Genomic DNA, 25,340 nt, shown 5'->3' on the forward strand with positions numbered 1-25,340 from the left:
TTCCGTTGAGGAACATTTTTGCTATTTGGGGTCTTTTATTGTTCCAGAAGAATTTTTGGATTACCTCTTCTATTTCCTTGAGGAATGAGGTTGGAATTTTGATAGGTATCACATTAAATTTGCAGATAGCCTTGGGAAGTATTGCCATTTTCACGATGTTAATCTTTCCAATCCAGGAGCATGGGAGGTTTTGCCATTTTCTAAGTTCTGTTTTGGTTTCCTTTTTCAAGTTTTTAAAATTTTCATCATGGAGGTCCTTCACTTCTTTGGTTAAGTTAAATCCTAGGTATTTTATTTTTTGTGGGGCTATTATAAATGGAGTTGCTTTCCTAATTTTAGCCCCACTTTTCTCATTGTTTGCATAAAGAAAAGCCATTGATTTTTGAGGGTTAATTTTATACCCTGCTACTTTGCCAAAGTTTTGAATCAGCTTGAGTAATATGGGAGTGGAGTCTATGGAATTCTTTAAGTACAAGATCATGTCATCTGCAAAGAGGGAGAGTTTTATTACTTCTGTCCTTATTTGGATCCCCTTTATGTCTGCATCTTGTCTTATTGCTGTAGCTAGGCATTCTAATACTAGGTTGAAGAGAAGTGGAGAGAATGGACATCCTTTTCTTGTTCCTGAGTTAAGAGGAAATGGCTTTAGTTTTTCACCATTAAGTATCATGCTGGCTGTAGGTTTGTCATGTACAGCCTTTATTGTATTGAGGAATGTTCCCTGGATTCCTAATTTTTCCATAACTTTCATCATAAAAGGGTGTTGGATCTTGTCGAATGCTTTTTCTGCATCTATTGAGATAACCATGTGGTTCTTATCCTTGCTCCTGTTGATGTGATGGATTATATTAATTGATTTGAGTATATTGAACCAGCTTTGCATCCCTGAAATGAATCCTGTTTGATCATAGTGTATGATTTTTTGGATGAATTGTTGAAGTCGATTGGCCAAAATTTTGTTGAGAAGTTTTGCATCAATGTTCAACAAAGAAATGGGTCTATAGTTCTCTTTCTTTGATGAGTCCCTGCCTGGTTTTGGGATGAGGGTTATGATGGCTTCATAGAATGTGTTCGGTAGTGAACTTTCTCTTTCAATTTCATTGAGGAGTTGGACGAGTATTGGTGTGAGGTCAGCTTTGAAGGCCTTGTAGAATTCCGCTGTAAAACCATCTGGTCTTAGACTTTTCTTAGCTGGGTGGTCTCTTATTGCTGTTTCTGTTTCAGTGCTTGATATGGGCCTGTTAAGATGGTTTAACTCATCTTGGTTTAGTTTGACATGTCAATATTTGCTAGGAAAAGGTCCATTTCTGCCAAGTTCTCAAACTTATTAGCATAAAGTTTTGAGAAGTATTCTCTTAAAATGTTCTGAATCTTGGTTGTTTCCGTGGTGATGTTTCCATTCTCTCTGAGTTTATTTATTTGTGTGTGTTCTCTTCTTTTTCTAATAAGATTTGCTAAGGGTCTGTCAATTTTGTTAATTTTTTCGAAGAACCAACTCTTTGTTTTGTTGATTCTTTCTATAGTTTTTTTGGATTCTAATTCATTTAATTCTGCTTTAATTTTAATTATTTCTTTCCATCTACTGGATTGGGGTTTATCTTGCTGTTCTTTTTCAAGGAGGTTCAGATGTCTCATTAAATTGTTGGTTTTAGATCTCTCCAATTTGTTGATGTAGGACCTCAGAGCTATAAACTTGCCTCTGAGTACTGCCTTTGCTGTGTCCCAGCCAGAGTAGCTGGTAATTTGTGTGCTCGTTTTTGTTGAATAGCATGAACAGTTGAATTTCCTTTCTAATCTCTTCCTTGACCCACTCGTGATTCAGCAGTGTGTTGTTCAGCCTCCATGTGATACCGGACTTTCTTTGGTGGCTTTTGGTGTTGAGTTCTAATTTTATTCCCTTGTGGTCTGAAAGAATGCAAGGTATAATTTCAATGTTTCTGAATTTGGACAAATTTGCTTTGTGCCCTAAAATGTGGTCTATTTTAGAAAATGTTCCATGTGCTGCTGAGAAAAACGTGTATTCTGATGTTGCTGGGTGAAACATTTCGTAGATGTCTGTTAAATCTAGTTGATCTATGCAGTTGTTTAGATATGGGGTTTCTCTGTTGAGTTTTTGCCGAGTTGATCTATCTAGTGGTGAGAGTAGTGTGTTAAAATCCCCAACTGTTAATGTCTTTGGATCTATGTGGGATTTGAGGGAAAGTAGTGTTTCTTGGACAAATTTGGGTGCTCCGTTGTTTGGTGAATAGATATTTAGAATTGTAATATCCTCCTGAAGGAGAGATCCCTTAATTAGTATGTAGCGACCTTCTTTATCTCTTCTCACAAATTTTAATTTGAAGTCTATTTTATCTGATATTAGGATTGCAACTCCTGCCTGTTTATGGGGGCCGTTTGCTTGGTAGATTTTGTTCCAGCCTTTAACATTGAAAATGTGTTTGTTTTTATGATCAAGATGTGACTCCTGCAGGCAGCAGATAGAAGGATCTTTTTTAAATCCAACTAGACAGTCTATGTTGCTTAATTGGAGAGTTAAGTCCATTAAAGTTAACAGATAGGACTGAGAGGTATTTGGGAGTTCCTGCCATGTTATCCACCTTCTTGGGGGCTTCGAAAACTGGGTTCTTCCTATGGTTCTTGGATTTTCAGTTTGGGTGCAGTTTCTTGGTATTTATTGTGGTCTTATTGATTTTCTATGTGTAGGATGTCTTTAAGAATCTTTTGTAGGGCTGGTTTGGTGGAGATGTATTGTTTAAATTTTTCTTTGCTATGGAAGGTTTTTATTTGGCCTTCAGTTATGACGGAGAGTTTAGCTGGGTACAGTATTCTTGGTTGATAGTTGTTTGGTTTTAGGGCATGGCATACATCATTCCAGGCTCTTCTTGCTTTGATTGTCTCTGCTGAAAAATCTGAGTTGATTCTAATTGGTTTCCCTTTATAGGCGATTAATCTTCTCCTTGACAGCTTTAAGGATCTTTTCCTTGGTCTGAATTGATCCTGTGTGGATTATAATGTGGCGGTGGGATGTCCTATTCTGGTCTGGTCTATTTGGAGTTCTAAAAGCTTCTTGTATTTGAATAGGCCTATCTTTTCGCATGTTTGGGAAGTTCTCTGCTAGGATCCTGTTATACAAATTTCCTAGAGGATTAACTTCTGTTTCTAGGTGCTCCTCTACACCCATTATCCTTAGATTAGGCTTTCTGATGGTGTCTTCCAAGTGTTGGATAGATCTCTCATATTTCTTGGATTTGTCTTGGATTGTTGTATGTTCTTTCTCTATAATGTCTAGGCTGTCTTCAATCCCCGAGATTCGATCTTCTGCATGATCTAACCTGCTGTCGAGATTTTCTACTTTGTTTTTTATTTCTTTTCCTTCTAGTTGGTCAGCTTTGATGGCTTCAAATTCTTTGTTGAAGCTTTGTTTTAAATCTTGTATGAACTTCTTTACTTCTTTATTTTGGTGTTCAGTGTTTATTCTCAAATCACTTAGTTGATTGGTTCTGGTTTCCTTGGACTCCCATTCCTTCTGTTGGTTTCCATTCAGCATTTCCTTTGTGGTCTCCCTGACTTCCTTTGGCTCTTTGTTAATGGATTCCATGAATGCCTTTAGTGATCTTTGTGTATTTTCATCCTGCTCTCTCAATTCCTGTATTACTCTTTGATTAGCTTCCTCCCGATTGTGAGATTCCTGTAGTTCTCTTTTGTGTTCTCAGCCTTCTCAAGCCATTCCTGCCTTTTCTTTGAGTATTCTCAAGCTGCTCAAGCAAATCCTGTATCAGTTTTTAAGTAGCTTCCTCATGCTTATGATATTCCTATATAAACTTTTGGATTGCCTCCTCTCTCTCCCTATCATGCTCATACAGAGTCCTTTGTATGTTTTCAATCTTTTCATTTATTATGTTTGCTAGCATGTTTGTAGAGCTATTTGGGAACTCTCCTCTGGATTATTCATTATCTATTCTATCCACTGGTTATCATGAGTGGGAGTTGAGATACCCGGACTTGCCATTTTTCTTGTGTTTTTCCGGCTTACTCTGCCCATTTAGGATGAAATTAACACCAGTTTTATGCTAGAACACTATCTTTTTTTTTTTTTTTTTAATTTAATTTAATTTTATTTGTGAACATACTGTACAGAGGAGTTACAGTTACATGGGCAGGATAATGTGTACATTTCTTACCAAGCATTGCAGCCTCCTCCTTTGTTTATCCTTCACATCCCTTCCCAGCCTCCCCCCTCCCCCCCTAATCCCAATCCTTCTCCTTCCTCCCTCCCCCCAGCTCCCCCCCCACCAACATTGTAAAGTTCGTTTTGGACATGACAACTTGTACTTCTCATTGTTGCAACAGGTCCACCTGTATCCTTAAACAACTGGTTTTTCCCCATCTCCTCCACAAGTTATACTGACATCAAATATAGTGAAAGCAAGGGTTATACTGTGGGGGAGGGACATACAAAGCAACAAAGAGATAATCTTATAAATGTGTTAGAAACACATGCATGAAAGAAAAAAACATTAAAATACACATCTAAGGGTTCATTTTCCTGACATCACATTATCTGACCTTTTCCGCTTGACTCATACATATACTAGATATTACAAATAAGGGAAACCATGGGACCTACGTTTCTTTGGGCCTGGCTTACTTCACTTAATATAATTTTTTCCAAGTTTTTCCATTTCCTAACAAATGGGGCAATGTCATTCTTTCTGATGGAGGCATAGAATTCCATTGTGTATATATACCACATTTTCTTGATCCATTCATCTACTGAGGGGCATCTGGGTTGGTTCCATATCTTAGCTATGGTAAATAATGCTGCAATAAACATAGTTGTGCTGGTAGCTTTAGTGTGGTCTTGTTTGTAAACATTAGGGTAAATGCCCAAAAGTGGGATTGCTGGGTCATAGGGGAGCTCTATGTGGAGTCTTTTGAGGAACCTCCATACTGCTTTCCAAAGTGGTTGAACAAGTTTACATTCCCACCAACAATGAATTAAGGTTCCTTTCTGTCCACATCCCCTCCAGCATCTGTTGTTGTTAGAGTTCTTGATTTTTGCCGTTCTCACTGGAGTGAGGTGATATCTCAATGTTGTTTTGATTTGCATTTCTTTTATGGCTAGGGATGTTGAACATTTCTTCATGTGTCTATTGGCCATCCTTCTTTCTTCTTCAGAGAAGTTTCTCTTTAAGTCTTTCGCCCACTTATTTATTGGGCAGTTGTTTCTTTGAGGATTTGTTGTTGGGGGGTTTAATTTTTTGAGTTCCAAGTATATTTTAGATATGAGACCCTTGTCCGTTGTATGGCTAGTAAAGATCTTCTCCCAATCCGTGGGCTTTCTATTGATCTTGCTAGCTATGTCATTTGCCCTGCAGAAGCTCTGCAACTTTATGCAATCCCATTTGTCCAACCTTTCTTTGATTTGTTGTGTTTCCAGGTCTCTATTCAGAAAATTTCGGCCTGAGCCAAGGAGACCTAGGGTTTCTCCTATTCCATCCTGTAATGTTTTCAGAGTGTCTGCTTTGAGTTCAAGGTCTTTGATCCATTTGGAGTTGATTCTGGTGCAGGGTGATATATAAGGATCTAGCTTAAGTTTTCTACATGTAGTTAACCAATTTTGCCAGCACCATTTACTGAAGAGGTTGTCTTTCTTCCATTCTATTGTTTTAGCTCCCTTATCGAAGATTAGATGGCTATAGGTCTGTGGGTTCATTTCTGGGTTTTCAATTCTATTCCATTGGTCCTGAGGTCTGTTCTTATGCCAATACCAAGCTGTTTTGATTACTATGGCTTTATAGTAGAGTTTGAAGTTTGGTATTGATATTCCTCCAGCAGTGTTCTTTCCATTCAGGAGCGTTTTTGCTATTCGGGGTCTTTTATTGTTCCATATGAATTTTTGGATTGCCTCTTCTATTTCCTTGAAGAATGAGGGTGGAATTTTGATAGGTATTGCGTTGAATTTGTAGATAGCCTTGGGAAGTATTGCCATTTTCACGATGTTAATCTTTCCAATCCAGGAGCTTGGGAGGTTTTGCCATTTTTTAAGTTCTGTGTTGATTTCCTTTTTCAAGATTTTAAAGTTTTCATCATAGAGGTCCTTCACTTCTTTAGTTAAGTTAATTCCTAGGTATTTTATTTTTTGTGGGGCTATTACAAATGGAGTTGCTTTCCTAATTTCAGCCACACTTTTCTCATTGTTGGCATACAGAAAAGCCATTGATTTTAGAACACTATCTTAAGGCAAGCATCAACCAAAGTCTGTATTTGCACAGTCAATAGTCTGCAGATACAATCTAGTTCAACAGATACATCTATTCACCATCAAACAACTATATATTAATGGGCTATGAACCGCAAAGAAGAATTTGGTAAATCAGAAATTATTAGGTTTAGTTAGAAATGTGGGTAAAAAATAGGAATAGAGTGATGTGGGAAGGCACAGGGAGTGTTAACTAAATCCTAATCTCAAAGCAGGAAATAGGTTGGATAGGATGAAAGTAGACAGAGACAAAAAAAAGAAGAAAGAGAAAGGGAACAAAAGGAGACCAGAAAAAATAGAAAGGTAAAAATTAGAAATATTATACATGGTCTAAAACAAATTTTTCAGAGAAGAACATGAATATAATGAGAGAAGGGGAGGGATATAATGGAGATGTGAAAAACTTGAAAATAAAAATACTTAAAATATTATATAGGTATAAAGAGGTAGTACTGTTATTAAGGAATTTAAGTCTAAGAGGTTTTGAATTGAGTAATAAATGTGTGGATTAAGTGTGTACACAATGGGGGATAAGGTCTAATAATCAACTACGGGTTTATCTGAGGATGAGCAGAACAGCAATTAAGTCACATAAAGAACAAAATAGAAGAACAGGTGAAAAAGATAAGAAAGAAAGAAAAAAAGATCAGAAGTTCAGTAGAGCTAAACAAAAAACAAAACAAAACAAAAACAAAAACAAAAAAGGGAAGAAAAACGCACACACAGTTATACCCCTAAAATAAAATTCTAAGAGGAAAAAAAAATTACTAGAAAACAATTTTTTTTCAAAAAGGTAAAAATTAAAAAGTTTTTTGATTTTTTTGGGAGGGGTGGGAAAAATCCTGTGTCTCCCTTGTGTCGGTAACCAGCCTCTTGTTGGAGTCTCTGGTCTGCTTGTGTTCCTGTGGCTTGGTTGGTTACTTAGGTCAGTTTCTTTGAACAGGCAGAAAAATCCTCTGCGATCCTCCTCCCAGGTTATTTCAATGGGAGGAGATGGCTTTTTCCTCGAGTTTGGAGATGCTGTGATGAGGCTAGGTTCTGGGTAGAGTTGAGGCCTTTCAGCAAACAGTAGCTTTTCCCCGGGGGCTGGTTTGTGAGAAACTCACAGAGCCCAGCCTGGAGCCACTCTCAGGGTTTCTGTTTACTGAATTACAGTTGATTGTCCAGGCTGCTAAAGGGAGGGGCAGCCTCTGGCTCTGATTACCCGGTGAAGAAAGCCACTTCTGGGGCTGGCGCCCAAGCTGGGTGACTTTTCTTTGGGTGGAGCTGAGTCTGGCAGGTCAGGTTAGGCTCTTGTCACCTGCTAGATGACTCTAGATTTATTCCAGGGTCTAAGTTGGAGCTAGCAGCTGCCCCGAGCTTTGTCGGTATCTAAGATGGAGATCTCCAGTACTGGGGGTGGTGTTGAGTGGAATCCGCTTGCCCGCCGCGTCTGGCTCCTTCGTCCCAGACTCTCTGTCATTCAGGTATGGCGGCTGTAGTCGCCACCGCCACTGCTACTGCTGCCGCGGCAGCTGCTGGCAAGTGCTCAGGGAATGTCTCCTTGCCTGTATTTTCTCTCTCTGGTCTAACTCTCTGTCCTGTGAAGGCACACTCGGTGTGATTCTCTGACATAGGACTGTTCACTGGAACTCTAAAACTGCTTTCTATGCAAGAGCTTGTTTAGCCTCCAGCTTCTCCTCTGCCATCTTCCCAGAACTCTAGTATTGCCATTTTTAAGATGTTGATCCTTCCAATCCAGGAGTATGGAAGTTTTTGCCACTTTCAAAGTTCTGTTTTGATTTCCTTTTTTAGGTTTTTAAAGTTTTCACCAGAGAGGTCCTTCACTTCTTTGGTTAAGTTAATTCCCAGGTATTTTATTTTTTGTGGGGCTATTACGAATGGAGTTGTTTTTCTAATTTCATCCATGCTTTTCTCATTGTTGGCATACAAAAAAGCCACTGATTTTTGAGGTTTAATTTTATAACCTGCTACTTTGCCAAAGTTTTGAATCAGCTTGAGTAATTTGGGAGTGGAGTCCGTGGGATTCTTTAAATACAAGATCATGTCATGTGCAAAGAGGGAGAATTTTATTTCATCTTTCCCTATTTCGATCCCCTTTATGTTTGCATCTTGTCTTGTTGCTGTAGAGAGGCATTCTAATACTAGACTGAAGGGACGTAGAGAGAGTGGACATCTTTGTCTTATTCCTGAGTTAAGAGGAAATGGCTTTAGTTATTCACCATTAAGTATAATGCTGGCTGTAGGTTTGTCATATACAGCCTTTATTGTATTGAGGAATGTTCCATGGATTCCTAATTTTTCCAGAACTTTCATCATAAAGGGATGTTGGATCTTGTCAAATGAATTTTTTGCATCTATTGAGATAACCATGTGGTTCTTATCCTTGTTCTTGTTGATGTGATGAATTATATTAATTGATTTGCGTATATTGAAACAGCTTTGCATCTCTGAAATGAATCCTGTTTGATCATAGTGTATGATTTTTTTGGATGAATTGTTGAAGTTGATTGGCCAAAATTTTGTTGGAAGTTTTGCATCAATGTTCATCAAAGAAATGGGTCTATAGTTCTTTTTCTTTGATGAGTTCTAGCCTGTTTTGGGATTTGGGTTATGATGGCTCATAGAAAGAGTTCAGTAGTGAACTTTCTCTTTCAATTTCTTTGAAGAGTTGGAGGAGCGTTGGTGTGAGCTCTGCTTTGAAGTCCTTGTAGAATTCCACTGTCAATCCATCTGGTCCTGTTCTCTTCTTAGATGGGAGATATCTTATTGCTGTTTCTATTTCAATGCTTGATATGGGCCTGTTAAGATGGTTTAACTCATCTTGGTTTATTTTTGGCATGTCGATATTCCCAAGGAAAATGTCCATTTCTGCTAAGTTCTCAAACTTATTAGCATAAAGTTTTGAGAAGTAATCCCTTATAGTGTTCTGAATTTTGGTTTTTTCCTGTGGTGATATTTCCATTCTAATCTCTGAGTTTATTTATTTGTGTGTGTTCTCTTCTTTTTCTGATTAGATTTGCTAAGCGTCTGTCAATTTTGTTAATTGTTTTGAAGAACCAACTCTTTGTTTTCTTGATTATTTCTATTTTTTTTTTGGATTCTAATTCATTTAATTCTGATTTAATTTTAATTATTTCTTTCTGTCTACTGGATTGGGGTTTTTCTTGCTGCTCTTTTTCAAGGAGGCTCAGATATCTCATTAAATTGTTGGTTTCAGATCTCTCCAATTTGTTGATATAGGAACTCAGAGCTATAAACTTGCCCCTGAGTACTGCCTTAGCTGTGTCCCAGAGGAGCTGGTTATTTGTGTGCTCATTTTTGTTGACTATCATGAACATTTGAATTTCCTTTCTAATTTCTTCCATGACCTACTGGTGGTTCACCAGTGTATTGTTCAGCCTCCATGTGTTACAGGAATTTCTTTGATGGCTTTTGGTGTTGAGTTCTAATTTTATTCCCTTGTGGTCCAAGAGAATGCAATGTATTTGGATAACTTTGCTTTGTGACCTAAAATGTGTCTATTTTGTAAAATGTTCTATGTGCTATGTTCTATGTATTCTGATGCTGCTGGGTGAAATATTAGGTAGATGTTTGTTAAATCTAGTTGATCTATGCCGTTTTTTAGATGTGGGGTTTCTCTGTTGAGTTTTTGCTGAGTTGATCTATCTAGTGGGGATAATGGTGTGTTAAAGTCCCCAACAATTAAAGTCTTTGGATCTATGTGAGATTTGAGGGAAGTGTTTCTTGGATAAATTTGGGTGCTCCCTTTTTTGGCAAATAGATATTAAGAATTATAATATCTTCCTGAAGGAGAGATCCCATAATTAGAACGTAGCAACCTTCTTTATCTCTTCTCAATAATTTTAATTTAAAGTCTATTTTATCTGATATTAGAATTGCACCTCCTGTCTGTTTATGGGGGCCGTTTGCTCGGTAGATTTTGTTACAGCCTTTCTCTTTCAAAATGTGTTTGCTTTTATGGGCAACTTGTAACTCCTTACGCAGCAGATAGAAGGATCTTGTTTTTTAATCCAACTAGACAGTCTATTTCGCTTAATTGGTGAGTTAAGTCCATTAATGTTGAGAGATAGGACTTGAGGTATTTGGGCGTTACTGTCATTTTATCCACCTTCTTGGGGGTTGCAACAACTGGGTTCCTCCTATGGTTCTTGAATTTTCAGTTTGGGTGCGGTTTCTTGGCCTTTATTGTAGTCTTGTTAGTTTTCTATGTGTAGGACATCTTTAAGGATCTTTTGTAGGGCTGGTTTGGTGAAGATATATTGTTTCAGTTTTTCTTTGCTATGGAAGGTTTTTATTTGACCTTCGGTTATGAAGGAGAGTTTAGCTGGGTACAGTATTCTTGGTTGGTAGTTGTTTGTCCTTAGGGCATGGCATACATCATTTCAGGCTCTTCTTGGTTTGATTGTCTCTGCTGAGAAATATGAAGTGATTCTAATTGGTTTCCCTTCATAGGTGATTGATCTTTTCTCCTTGACATCTTTAAGGATCTTTTCTTTGGTCTGAATTGATCCTGTGCGGATTATAATGTGATGGTGGGATGTCCTGTTCTGGTCTGGTCTATTTGGAGTTCTAAAAGCTTCTTGTATATGAGTAGGCCTATCTTGTTGCATGTTTGGGAAGTTCTCTGCTAGAATCCTGTTAAACAACTTTCCTAGACCATTAACTTCTGTCTCTAGGTACTCCTCTACACCCACTTTCCTCAGATTAGGCCTTCTGATGGTGTTTTCCAAATGTTGAATAAATCTATCATATTTCTTAGAATTTATTGGAAAGCTCTATGTTCTTTCTCTATAATATCTAGGCTGTCTTCAGTCCCCTAGATTTGATCTTCTGCATGGACTATCCTAGTGTCAAGACTTTCTACTTTGTTTTTTATTTCTTTTCCTTATAATTGGTCAGCTTTAATGACTTCAAATTCTTTGTTGGAACTCTCTTTTAGATCTTATATTAACTTCTAAACTTCCTTAATTTGGTGTTCAGTGTTTCTTCTCAAATCACTTAGTTGATTGGTTATATTTCCTTGGACTGCCATTCCTTCTGTTGGGCTCCATCAGCATTCCCTTTGTAATCTCCCTAATTTCTTTCAGGTGTCTGTTTAAGGATTCCTTGTATGCCTCTATTGATCTTTGCCTATTTCCATCCCTCTCTCGCAATTCCTGTATTACTCTTTGATTAGCTTCATCACGTTCATGCAATTCCTGTAGTTCTCTTTGAGTGTTCTCAGCCTGCTCACACCGTTCCTGACTTTCACTTTGTCTTTTCTCAGCCAACTCATGCAATTCCTGTCTATCTCTTTGACTGTTCTCTGCCTGCTCATGCAATTCTTTTATTTCTCTTTGAGTGTTCTCAACCTGCTCATGCAATTTCTGTGTCAAACTTTGAGTAGATTCTTCATGCTCATGAACTTCCTGTATTAATCTTTGCTTTGCATCCTTTCTCTCCCTATCATACTCCCACTGAGTCCTTTGCTGGTTTTCACTCTTTTCATTCACCATGTTTACCTGTAGTGTTTGTAGTGCTCCTCTGGATTATTCATTAACTGTTCTGTCCCCTTATTATCATGAGTGGGAGTTGAGATACCTGGACTTGCCATTTTTCTTGTGGTTTTTTCTGGCTTGTTCTGCCCATTTGCTATGAAAGTAACACCAGTTTTGTGCTAGAACACCATTTTAAGCAAGCATCAACCAAATCCTGTAATTACATACTCAAAAGTCTGCAGATACAATCTAGTTCCACAGATACAGTCTATTCACCATCAAACAACTATGTATTAATGAGCTAAGAACAGCAAAGTAAAATTTGGCAAACCAGAAATTATTAGGTTTAGAGAGAAATGTGGGGGAAAATAGAGTTAGAGGGATGTGCAAAGGTAAAAGGAGAGTGAAATTAGCCAAGTCCTAATCTCAAAGAGGCAAATGGATAGGACAGAATGATAGGAGAAATAGAAGAAAAAAAAAAGAAAAAAATAGACAAGAAAAAAATGGAAAAACAAAAAATTAAATTTAAAAAGTGAAACACTTAAAAATTATGCACATTTAAGAAAGTAATATTGAGAGAAGAATGGGGATAGGATTAGAGAAGGGGAGGGATAGAAAGGAGACATGAAAAACTAAAAAATAAAATACTTAATAAATTGTATAGGTATAAAGAAAGCATACTGCTATTTAGTAATTTAAGCCTAAGAGGTTTTGAATTGAGTAACAAATTTCTGGATTAAGTGTGTACCCAATGGAGGATAAGGTCTAATAATCGATGACGAGTATATCTAAGGATGAGCAGAAAAGCAATTAAATCATGCAAAAAAGAGCGAAAGAGATGAAAAAGTAAAAAGAACGAGAAAGAAAGAGAAAAAAAGGACCAAAGGGTCAGTAGATATTTTTTTAAAAAGTGCACACACATATATACACCTAAAATAAAAATAAGAGGAAGAAAAGGAAAAAAAAGTTAATCAAAAACTATTTAAAAAAACTTAAAAATTAAAAAAAGATGCAAAAATAGAGTTCTTTTTTTTTTTTTCTTTTTGGTGGGGGTGGATGTGAAGATCCTGTATCACCAGCCTCTTGGTGGAGTCTCTGGTCTGCTTGTGGTATTTGGTTTTCCTGTGGCTTGATTGGTTAATGAAGTCCGTTTGTTTGGGCTGGCAGAAAAAATGCTCTGTTTTACCCAGGATTTACCCCAGGCTAGTTCAATGGGAGGGAGTTCTGCTTTGAGTTTCACAAAAGAGGGAGATAGCTGTTCCGTCTAGTTTGGAGATGCTGTGATGAGGATAGGTTCTGGGTAGAGTTGAAGCCTTTCAGCAAACAGTAGCTTTTCCCTGAGGGGCTAGCTTCTGAGACACTCACAGAACCCAACCTGGAGCCATTCTCAGGGTTTATGTTTACTGAATTTCAATTGATTGTTTAGGCTGCTGTAGGGAGGGGTAGCCTCTGGCTCTTTTTACCCAGTGAGGAAAGCCACTTCTCTGGGGGTGGAGTTGTCTCTGCCTGGGCTGGGTGACTTTCCCCTGAGTGGAGTTAGGCCTGGCAGGGCAGGGCAGGTTCCTTTGATGTGCTAAATGACTCTTTTGTTTTTTCTGAAGGCCGGAGTTGGAGCTAGCTGCTCAGCCCAACCTTTGCCAGTATCAAAGATTGAGATACCTGGTAGTGGGTGGGGGAGGGGTGGACTTCCCTCCTCTGCTCCCTGAGAAGGAGTGAGGATGTCAGGGTTCTACTCATGCAGAAGTGTTGGTTCCTGGGTTGTCTCTGGTTTTCGATCTGCAGGATGACGATATCTGCTCCTTGTCAGTTCTTGTTGGTGTTGAGTAGAATCTGCTCACCTGCTGCATCTGGCTTCTTTGTCCCGGCCTCTCTGTGTTGTAGGTATGGTGGCTAGGATTGCTACCGCAACCACTGCAAGTGCAACTGTGGCGGCTAGCAAGTGCTCAGATATGTCTCCTTGCCTGTATTTTCCCTCTCTGGCCTAACTCTGTACTGTGATGGCACACTTGGTGTAATTCTCTGGCTTAAGACTGTTCACTAATCAAAATTTTCGTTTAATACTTTAAGGTAGGGCTGGGAAGGTGGCTCAGTGGTAGAGTGCTTGCCTTGCATGCATAAGGCCCTGGGTTTGATTCCTCAGCACCACATAAGCAAAAAGAAAAAAGCCGGAAGTGGCGCTGTGGCTCAAGTGGTAGAGCGCTAGTCTTGAGCTGAAGAGCTGAGGGACAGCGCCCAGGCCCAGAGTTCAGGCCCCACGACCAGACCCCCCCCAAAAAAATACTTTAAGGTAAAATATTAAAGACATACAAATGACGATTGCAACTGCATTGTTGTCTTCCCATCATATATTATAATTTTACACTGTTCTATTGTAAATACTAGATAATTTTTCCAACTTCATAAGAATTATATGGTTTTTCTAGCCCACTTACAATGCTAGAACATTTTCAGCTCGCTTGTGTACTCACTTTTACCAGTAATTTTGATACAATTTTCAAATTTTATTTTTTTTAGATTGTTGCACCATTTTGTTGAAGAGACTATTTTTCTGTCTATCTTTATTTTAGCTCCTTTATCAAATTTAAATGCTGATAGTTCCCTGAGTTCAATTCCAGGTCTTCTAATCTGTTGCATGGGTCATCAGACCTATTTTGTGCTGCCACTAAGCTGTTTTCATTACCATGGTTCTGTAATTGAGTTTGAAATTTGGTATTGTTATTCCTCTTACAATGTTCCACTTTCTAAGACTTGCCTTGCAATCCAGGGTCTTCTGTTATTTGAATTTTTTGGCTGCTCTTTCCATATCTTTAAACAAATTTGTTGGGATTTTAATGGATATTGCATTGAATTTGTAATTTGCTTTGGGCAGTATTGTCATTTTCACAATGTTAAGTCTTCCAATCCAGGGGCTCAGATTATCTTTCCATCCTCCTAAGACTTCTTCAATTTTGCTTTTGAAAATTTAAAACTTTTCACTATAGAGTTCCTTCACCTCTTTGGTTAACTCCTATGTATTTTGTATTTTTTAATGCTATTTTAAATGGAGTTTCTTTTCTGATTTCAGCCTTGATCTTCTTGATCATGGCATAAAAATATTAATTTTTTGGGTTGATTTTATACCTGTCTATTTTAACCAAGTTTTGCATCATCTTCTTAAGCTGTGGAAGGAGATTTTGGGGTTCCTCAACTACAGGATTATGTCATCTGTAGAAAGTGATAGTTTTACTCCTTCTTTCCATATTTGGATTCTCTGTATGGTTTTCTCTTGCCTATTTCGCTTGCTAGGAATTCCAGTACTATGTTGAAGAGAAAAGAGAGAGTATATCCTTCTATTATTTCTGGTATTAGGAGAAATGCCTTTAGTTTTTTCACCTTTAAGTGTAAAACTGACTGTAGATTTCTCATACATACCCTTTCTTATACTGAGGAATGGTCCATGGATTCTAGCTTCTCCAGAGGTAGATAATGTGTTGGATTTTTTCAAAGGCTTTATCTGCATCTAATTAGATACTTATGTGGTTGTTGTCCTTGCTTCAGTTGATCTGTGGTAGTATGTGAATTAATTTATATTTGTTTTTCTTTTTTTTTTTTTTTTTTGGGGGGGGGGGGGTCCGGTCGTGGGCCTGAACTCTGGGCCTGGATGCTGTCCCTCAGCTCTTCAGCTCAAGGCTAGCGCTCTACCACTTGAGCCAGAGCGCCACTTCCGGCTTTTTTCTTTTTGCTTATGTGGTGCTAAGGAATCGAACCCAGGGCCTCGTGCATGCAAGGCAAGCGCTCTACCACTGAGCCACCTTCCCAGCCCCTAATTTATATTTGTTAATCTAGCTTTGCATCCCTGAGATAAATCCCATTCAGTCAGCCTGTATGATCTTCTTGATCATTTTCTAAATTTTATGGAGGAGCGTTACAACAATGTATATCAAGGAGATAGGTCTACAGTTCTCTTTCCTTCATGTGTCCTTATCTAATGTGGGGATAAGTGTGATGATGGCTTCATAGAATGAGTTTGGCAGTGTTCCTTCCCTTGCTATTTCATTGAAGAGTTTGAGGAGTGTTAATTTTCCTTCAAAAGTCTTACAGAATTTGGTCTTGGGCTCTTCCTGGAAGGTCAGTTATCGCCAATTCAATCTCATTGCTGGTGCTGGGTCTGTTTATTTGGTTTATGTCTTCCAGATACAGTTTGAATATGTATTTTGTATAGGAATATATCCATTTCTACCTGATTATCATATTTGTTGCCATAGAAGCTTTTCACCTATTTGCTTAGAATATTCTGAATTTTGCTTGCATATGTGGTGATTTCCCCCTGTAATCTCTACTATTATTTATTTGGGTAGCTTCTTTTTTTAATTAATTAATTTGGACATGGTCCTGTCAATGTTGTTAATTTTTTTCAAAAAATCATCTTTAGCATTTGTGGATTCTCTGCATTTTTTAAAGTCTGTAATTCATTTAATTCTGCCCTAAATATTTTCTTCTGTCTACTGGTTTTGGGTTTGACTTGCTCTGCTTTGTCTAGAAGCTTGAGTTGCTTCATTAGGATATTGATTTGAGATTTTTCTAATTTGTTGATGCGAGCATGTATGGATATAAATTTTACTCTGAGTACTGTCTTGCTGTCTCCCAAAGGATTCGGTCTTTTGTGTCTTCATTTACTTTGAACCCTGAAAATGATTAAATTTCACCACTTATCTCTTTGATGACCTACTGGTTCTCAGCAATAAATTACTCTGTTTCCATGAGTTTGTGTATTATCTGTGATGGAGTCTGTTGTTGAGCTCTACTTTTATTATGTTATGATATGACAAGTACAAGGTCTACATTCTTGTATATATAAGTATGAATAAATGTGTATATATGTATATGTATTTTGGTCGGTGGTGGGGCCATAAAAGTCATAATTTTTGAAATATTCCTTCTAAATTTCTATGTTCATTATGCAGGCTTATCTTCAAGACCTATCAACTTGTGTTGGCCTTGGCTTTTGCTATTGAGGAGATCAACGAAAACTCTGAACTTTTACATAACTTGACTCTTGGATCTGATATCTATAATATTTGCTTTGAAGTTTGGGAAGTATATAAGAATCCCTTCATTTGGCTCTTTGGGAAATACAAGATTCCAAACTACTCCTGCAGAAGAGACAGCAAGTCTATAGCAGCACTAACAGGACCATTAGGAATAACATCTGCCTGCATTGGGACATTGCTGGAACTCTACAGATTTCCACACGTGAAGGTGAACTTAGTGGGGAAATATAAAAACGTCTAATTAGGTGCTATTCCAGGTTTTAGGAAAGAATGATAAGAGCCTGGTGTTATGAACCTATCAAATTTGGTGGTATCAAATAGTAAGTACTCAAGGATATGCAGATTTTTATATTCCCACTCTTTGGAAAACGAGATGGAAGATGCACACAAACAAGTGGATTATTTTTTGTTTCAAGTCTAAACAATACTTTAAAAAGTCAGAAAGTGCAAAATGACTTTGAAGTGTGTAGATATGCTGGGCAGGGTACTGGTGACTCACACTTGTAATCCCAGCTGTTCTGGAATCTTTTATCCCCAATTAACCAGTAACACCAGTCAATGAATGTGTAGCTCAAATAGTAGAGCACCAACATTGAGGGCAAAAGCCAAGAAAGTGCATGAGGCCTGAATTCATGCCCTTGTACTGGCATGCATGTGCACACACACACGTGCATGTGGACAAGATTTTATGTTTAATGACATGTCAGGCTCAGAATGATAAAGGGGAGATGTGTTCTCTCATATTCAAAAGCTAGAACCAAATTATGAAGATGTCATATAAAATAAATATGGAACATGTATGTAGCCATTTCTATATATAAATATACACATGATTAATTGGACTAAAGTATGGCATATATGGGGGTAGAATTCCATGGAATAACCCTTTCTGATCTACTGAATATAAAATTATGAATACTACAAAGCTGAAGCATATCTTCTCTGAGGGGGTTAGTTGTTACTGGAAAAAGTCAGAATAACAGGGAATGGATGGGTGAAGAAACATAATATTAAATGTACATATGTGAAAATACAATTAGGAAAATCAGGGAATTGGTTGGGCTGATAGACATGGGAGTAGTTAATGGAAATGTTGACAAAGAACAAGAGACATACAAATAAATATGTATTTCATAAAAAGATTGATTTTTTTCTCTGAAACTAAAACAAAAATATACCTTTCACCTACTTCAACTGGTTCTTAACATACTTGAAGATTAAGATTGTGATGGATGGCAATCTTCTCATTCATGGAGCATCCAATTTTCTTTCCATTTAGTTTACCTTTGGGCCTTTTGATCAGGCCCTAAGTGACCATAAGAAGTTTCCTACTCTGCATCAGATGGCCCCAAAGGACACATCAATAGCCACTGCCATGGTCTCTTTACTGCTTCACTTCAACTGGAACTGGGTGGGACTGTTGACATCAAAGGATGAGAATGGTTTGTGGGTTCTTGTTAAATTGAAAGAAGAAATGGCTAAGAACAGAGTTTGCATAGCCTATGAGCTAGTGATTTCAAGCAAGTTCGTCTCGCAGTTATTCAAATTCATGACAATATATAGTCAGATAAATAAATCTTCAGCAAATGTCCCCATGTTATATGGTGATAACGAGTCACTACTAGATTTAATAATGTGCTTTGAGCAACTTGTAATAAAAGGAAAAGTTTGCATCATGAACTCACAGTGGGATTTAACCACGAGAAGGAACTATTTCATGCTAGGCTCATTCCATGTACCTCTCATTTTTTCACACCATCATGCAGATGTTTCTGGATTCACAGATTTTATTAAGGCAGTTAATCCTTCCAAATACCCAGAAGACTTTCTTCTTGCTAGGCTATGGTTTGTGTCTTTTAATTGTTCAGATTCTGAGTCTGACTGTGTAACATGGGACAATTGTCTTCATGATGCCTCTTTGGATTGGTTGCCTGGGAATATTTTTGACAAGACTGTGTCTGGAGACAGTTATAATGTATACAATTCTGTGTATACTGTGGCCCAGGCTCTCCATTAGATTCTTCTTCATCAAACAGAATTTCAAACAATGGGAAGTAGTAAAGAAACAGTGCCTTCCCCTGCACAGGTAATTTCTTCTATATTTCAGTGCATACACCATGAGCAAAGACACTTCCTAGAGGGTTTCTTAATGTATAAAATTAAATATTTCAGATGTTTTTCAAAACCTAGTAAATTATGGGTGAAATTTTGGTGAGGAACTCTACACATGTGTTCATTGCTCTTAAGAAAAAACAGGCCAGGTCAGTGACGGGATACAATATAAACTACTGAGAATACACACATACATACATAGATTCATATATATATACATATACATATGTATATTCACACACATACACATATACATACATACATACATGTATTTCATATTTAGTGTTAGAAACCAGAAAGATATATTTTTGCTTGTCTTGGAGCTTGAGTTTAGGGCCTGGATGCTGTTTCTGTGTCTTTTTGTGCTCAAGGATAGTGCTCTACCACTTGAGCCACAGCTGTACTTCTGTCATTTTCTGAGTGGTTTATTGAAGATAAGTGTCTCATGGACTTTTTTCTCTGGCTTGGCTTCAAATCATGATCCTCAGATCTTAGGTTCCTGAGTAGCTAGGATTACAGGTGTGAGCTACCAACACCTAGTTTATGAATTCATTTAGTTACAAATAACTTTAACATGTTCATAGTTACTGTTTTCAAAAGTGTAAATTCAGCTTTTCCCTAAATTATTTCAGTAATTGCAAAGGATGACCTACCAAACAGTATTTTTAATCCATATTTTTCATAAGTCATCTAATTTCATTTAATTTTGGCATAAAAATTTAGCAAGCTCAAATAATAATTCATAAAAACAATGGAGGTTGGTAACAGAAAAATTGTCTTATTCATGCCTATTTGCCTGGTATTGATTTCTCCATTAAAAGGCCTTCTACTCCTTTTCTGAGTGACAAGGATTCAGGACGGTTATTTATATTCCTCCATGGATTTTCTTCCGGAATACTTCATTGCTGTCTGTGCTATTCTAGAATTCAGAATTGGAGATTAAAGGCAACCAGGAGCTTTTCTTTACCATACAATGATGCATCTCTTTTAGTTGCACCTTTTTATAAAGAACATACAATTTTACAATCCTGCTGGAGATGAAATGATTTTGGTTGAGAAAAGAAAATTAGAACCAGAGTATGACATTCTGAACAGTTGGAATTTTCCAGAAGGTCTTCAACTTACAGTGAAAGTAGGAAAGTTTTCTCCATATGCTCTGCATGGTAATCAACTCTCTTTATCTGAAGATATGGTAGAGTGGGCCATACGTACTATGGAGGTGAGTTGGATCTAATAATAATGACTTTAAGGACGTACATATAAGCAAAATTTACCCTTGAAATTTATACCTGATTGAGTGCTAGCTTTCTACCATAATGCTAGCAAATCAGATATCTGTGATGTGAACATCACGGTTTAAAGTCAGTCCAAACAGGAAAGTTTGGACTTATCTCCAATTAACCACAAAAATCTGGAAGTGGAGCTATGACTAAACTGCTAGAGTTCTAACCTTGTTCAAAAACTGAAGGCCAGTGCCCTGAATCAGCACCAAACACATTACATGTGTTTGTAAATATTGACTTATCATATTATCATAAAATAAAAAATTGTACATTTCGTATTGGTTCCTAACACTGTGATAAAGTACATGAAAAATCATTTTATGTGGTTAGGATGTTTCTTTGCTCTCTTGTGTCTATGGAGGTTTCATTCAATTGATAACTGATCTGCTAATTGGGCATCTTTGGTGAGACTAATTGAATATGACTGTGAGAAGATTGTGTGTTCATGGCCACTGGAAAATGAAGAGGAAGATATAATGGTTCTGGGGTTCACACAACACTCTAAAAGGGATATCTCCTTCTTGCTCGTCACCATGTCACAGATAAGTAGGAGACAGAATATAATGACATGAATTCAAGGAAATTCTATAGGGATCTACATTGGGACTTACTTTCTCACCATAAGTTTCTACCTTTTAAAGATCCCATACTTTTCAATAGTTCAACAGGTTAGAAATAAAAGTTGTAGCACAAAAGCCTTTTGGAATCATGACATATGGTTTTGATAACAGAATTTAATTAATCACCTTCACTTACCTGCATAGAAACATTATTATTATTTTTTAATTTAATTTTATGTTTTTGGGAACGTTCTGTACAGAGGGGTTACAATTACATGGGCAGGATAATGCGTGAATTTCTTATCAAGTATTGCAGCCTCCTCCTTTGTTTACCCTTCTCATCCCTTCCTAGCCTCCCCCCCACCCCCCCAATCTTCCCTCCCTCCCCCCCTCCCCCCGCACCAACGTTGTAAAGTTTGTTTTCGACATGACAACTTGTACTTCTCATTGTTGCAACAGGTTCAACTGTATCCTTAAACGACTTGTTTTTCCCCATCTCCTCCACAAGTTATACCGACATCAAATATAGTGAAAGCAGAGGTTATACTGTGGGGGAGGGACATACAAAGAAACAAAGAGATAATCTTATAAATGCAAGAAACATTATTTTTATTAATACAATTCTTTAAAACAATGGACTTTTTGGAGTGTTAGTTACTGACACAGACCTGATTTTCCTCAGACTCCTCACTCTCCCTGCAGTGAGAGTTGTGGTCCTGGATTCAGGACATCTCTTCAAGAGGAAAAGGCTGCTTGTTTTTTTGATTGTAATCTTTGCCCAGAGAATGAGATTGCTAATGGAACAGGTAAGTCCATGACTTATGAAGAAATTGTTCATCTCTCCTTTGTTTTCGTCAATCCAAACATGTCAGTACCCAGAACTGCTCATGACAATTAGCAAGAGCTCAGAAAAGGGGGATTCCATTTAAGAAGGGAGCATGAATATAGTGTCCAAGAGTGGTTTCTCTTTTCTTAAATACTCACAGATTAGTTGGATAGATCAATATAATGAAATGAATTCAAGGACGTTGCCACAGGAACAAAATTAATCTTTTTCAGAGATGTGTAGGGAATTGAAAGCTGCATTATTTACAATTTTCAATAGGATTGCAGAAATCTGCACAATTCTAACTGTTAGTGTGAGCAAAAGTGTAGAAAATTGTTATTAGGATATTAGAATACTCCAAATAGCACCTTATCAGTACTTGTGATAACACTTGAAGGAAAAAAAAACTGAACAAAAAAAGCCTCAATACTGAAAAAGGTGCAAGGGGGAAGATCTTATGGTTTAGCAAAGAAACAAAAATGATTTTTTGCCAGTCAGTGCTGGCACTATGGTAGATTATGTTAGGATTACACCTAAGTAAACAATTTGCTAATACCTTTGATGAAAAGGAAGTTCAAACCAAGAAGTAATTGTACTTTACACTTCTTATCAGATATGAACCAGTGTGTGAAGTGCCCAGATCATCAGTATGCTAACACACAGAGAACACAGTGTCTCCTGAGAGCTGCAAGTTTCCTGGATTTTGGAGACCCCTTGGGCATGGCTCTGGCCTGCATGGCTCTTTGCTTCTCTATGCTCACTGCTGTTGTTCTTGGGATGTTTGTGAAACAGCATGACACTGCCATTGTCAAGGCCAATAACAGGGCTCTCAGCTACATCCTACTCATCTCTCTTATCTTCTGTTCCTTGCTGTTTCTTGGCCGACCCAACACAGTCACCTGCATCCTGCAGCAAACTGCCTTTGGAATTGTGTTCACTGTGGCTATTTCCACAGTGTTGGCCAAAACAGTGACTGTGGTTCTGGCCTTCAAGGCCACTTCCCCAGGGAGAAGGATGAGATGGCTGCTGGTCTCAGGAGCTCCTAACTTCATCATCTCCATCTGCACCCTCATCCAGGTGACTCTGTGTGGACTCTGGCTGGGAACTTCTCCTCCATTTGTGGATACAGATGCACACTCTGAACATGGTCACATCATCATCCTATGCACCAAGGGCTCCCTCACTGCCTTCTGGCCCTTGGCTTTCTGGCCCTGTCTAGCTTCACCATGGCTTTTCTGGCCAGAAACCTGCCTGACACCTTCAATGAGGCCAAGTTCCTGACCTTCAGCATGCTGGTGTTCTGTAGTGTGTGGGTCACTTTCCTGCCTGTCTACCACAGTGCCAAGGGGAAGGTAATGGTGGCTGTGGAGGTCTTCTCCATCTTGGCCTCTGGTTCAGGGCTCCTAGGCTGCATTTTTGCCCCAAAGTGTTACAACATCTTGTTAATGCCAAATAGAAATTCTCTGCATGACTTTAGGGATAAAAGACATAGTAGAAGAAATAAGCCTTCTTAAGAGTGAGCTCATATGTTTGATTGGTATATAGATGGCCTGATCTAAATCTCTATCAACTTTCCATTGTCATATTTGTTTGTATGATGAGGTTTTTACCTCAGTGAATAAAGGCCAGTAGTTTCTTTTTCTAGTAGTGGTATTCTCAAGCAGCGGCGATCACCTAAAATGAATTATTTCTCATATACTTTTGGTTCTTCCTTTTTATTCTGCACTCAATCCTATTATGCCCTCTTGATGGTGTCTTTTCACTATTGTCTTTCTCACTCATTTTTCTAGATTTTTAGGTATACTAAATTCCTGTCTGCACACTACCATGTTTCAGAATCCTCTAGTTCATTTCCTTACATTTTTCTCTTTACAAAGTTTCATCTTTTTATATTATCCTTAGAGATTGTTTTGTTTAATATTAATACTATTACTGATACTATTCCAATCACATATTTTACTTTCCCAATAATCCCATAATCTCCTTCACAGGAAGTTTCTCTCTGTCTCTTTCTCAGTCTGGCCTTTGGCCACTTTCCTCTTTTCCTCTCCTGCTCCTTCCTCACTGTTCTTTCCTCCTAAGGTTTTTGGAACGGATTACATAAGGTATAAAAATGCAATTAATTTAATATTACAATGTTAAATTATATTTTTATTTTTCTCTAAAAAGTAATGTTTGTGATGCATAGAAATTTTTTCTTCTATGGCTGGTGATACCTTTCAATTTATTATTGTTGAATCATTATTAACATTTGTTCTTGTAATTTCATCACTTCCTAATAAAACATAAATGTTGAAACATGGACATCTTTACCTGTCACATTTCAAATCTCTTAAATTGATAAGGAAAGCATTACTTATTGCATCAACTAGGTTGACTTAGTAGGTTCTATACTATCTTTACATAATCACATATTTAAGACATATAAACACAATAACATCCATATCTCATCTTTCCAGTGTTTATTACATATTTCTTCTGATATTAATGAAATTCATGTGTATATGCTTCAACTCTAGTTTAGACTGTCCCTTAGCTTTTTCACTTAAGGCTGCTTTACCACTAGAGCCACAGGTACATTTATAGCTCTTTGGTCTTTAATTGGAAATAAGAGTCTCAGGCATTTTCCTGCCCAGGCTAACTTTGAAACACTTCTCACATTTGCATTTCTAGTAGATAATGACTGATGAGAGGTTTCTATTAGTTAAATTTTTCTTGAAAATATAACAGTGTATTGGTAAAAAAAATTGTGTATGTGTTCTTTTGAGGGCATGCTGTCTAACAAATAAAAATGTAATTAGATTTCCAACTTCCTTAGCATGTTAACAAATACATGATCAAAATATGCATCAGTTTTTATTGAATTTTTGTCTATTTCCTTTATTAATTTTAGGAATTCCATTAATTAGATTGAGTTTATATTATTGAGTAAACTTCTGAATCCTCATTTTGTGATGTGAAGTTTTTGGGAGAATATTTGATGTTAGTGCTTTTGTATAGTATTTTGTGTTCCTTGCTAATTTCTTCTTAGTTGAAATTTCAGTAAACTTACACAACACATTTTATCTTTAATGAATTAATGAAGAGAATGAACACATGGATGTCTTGATGTTTTGAAGCAAGAGTGAATGGATGTCAGGCATGGAGGAAGTTAATAGCACATAAAAGAAAAGTTCATGGATAAATAATATGATAGAGACAGGAAGAAGGGCACAAGGAAAATGTACCTTTATAATGTTTTGTTACAATAAAACTTTAACCATAAAAAATAGGTGGATGTGGGTCATGAGTCATGGCTCTCTTATTGTGTGTGTGTGTGTGTGTGTGTGTGTGTGTCTGTGTAGGGTGGTTAATGACAAATGATATATGAAAAATTTTTATCAAATTTTATGTTGTTTGCAAAAGGTTTAGGTATATTGTATCAAAATGTTGGGGATTTCATATGCTTGGAGGCCATTAAGATAGCTTAAATATTTTAGTGGAAATAAAAGTTTTGGACAAAGATGTGTCTGACCAAAAGACTTTATGAGCCCATTTAAAGCTCTCATACTAAAACCCAATTTAACCATATACACTAGCAAAAATTTAAAGTAATACAAAAAATTAAAAGTCAATACACTTAGAGTTTGAAAAATAACTTCTGCTGTTCCAAAACTAATTTTTAATCCACTAAGGTAAAGGAAACTTCCAGGCACTGTTTTTCTCCTGCCTTATTCCTAGCTAATGAGGAGACTGAGATCTGTCAATTCTAATTTCCATTTCGTTC

General features: G+C 37.3%; 1 protein-coding gene across 1 annotated transcript in view; it reads left to right on the plus strand.

Annotated features, from left to right (window-relative positions):
- Positions 1-7,730: 7,730 nt before the first annotated feature.
- The window catches only part of LOC122119928 (vomeronasal type-2 receptor 116-like), a gene marked incomplete at its 3' end in the record, with an annotated part of 50,280 nt that continues 32,670 nt past the window's right edge, over positions 7,731-25,340 (plus strand). The window contains exons 1-8 of the mRNA XM_042693979.1: positions 7,731-7,782; positions 14,331-14,472; positions 16,707-17,001; positions 18,073-18,235; positions 18,662-18,768; positions 19,897-20,124; positions 21,431-21,554; positions 22,188-22,767. Coding sequence (XP_042549913.1) covers positions 7,731-7,782; positions 14,331-14,472; positions 16,707-17,001; positions 18,073-18,235; positions 18,662-18,768; positions 19,897-20,124; positions 21,431-21,554; positions 22,188-22,767 — 1,691 coding nt within the window. The remainder of the gene's footprint in view (positions 7,783-14,330; positions 14,473-16,706; positions 17,002-18,072; positions 18,236-18,661; positions 18,769-19,896; positions 20,125-21,430; positions 21,555-22,187; positions 22,768-25,340) is intronic.

The sequence above is a fragment of the Dipodomys spectabilis genome, unplaced genomic scaffold (genome assembly GCF_019054845.1).
Source record: "Dipodomys spectabilis isolate Male_0828 unplaced genomic scaffold, ASM1905484v1 ptg000173l, whole genome shotgun sequence".
Taxonomy (NCBI): Eukaryota; Metazoa; Chordata; class Mammalia; order Rodentia; family Heteromyidae; genus Dipodomys; species Dipodomys spectabilis.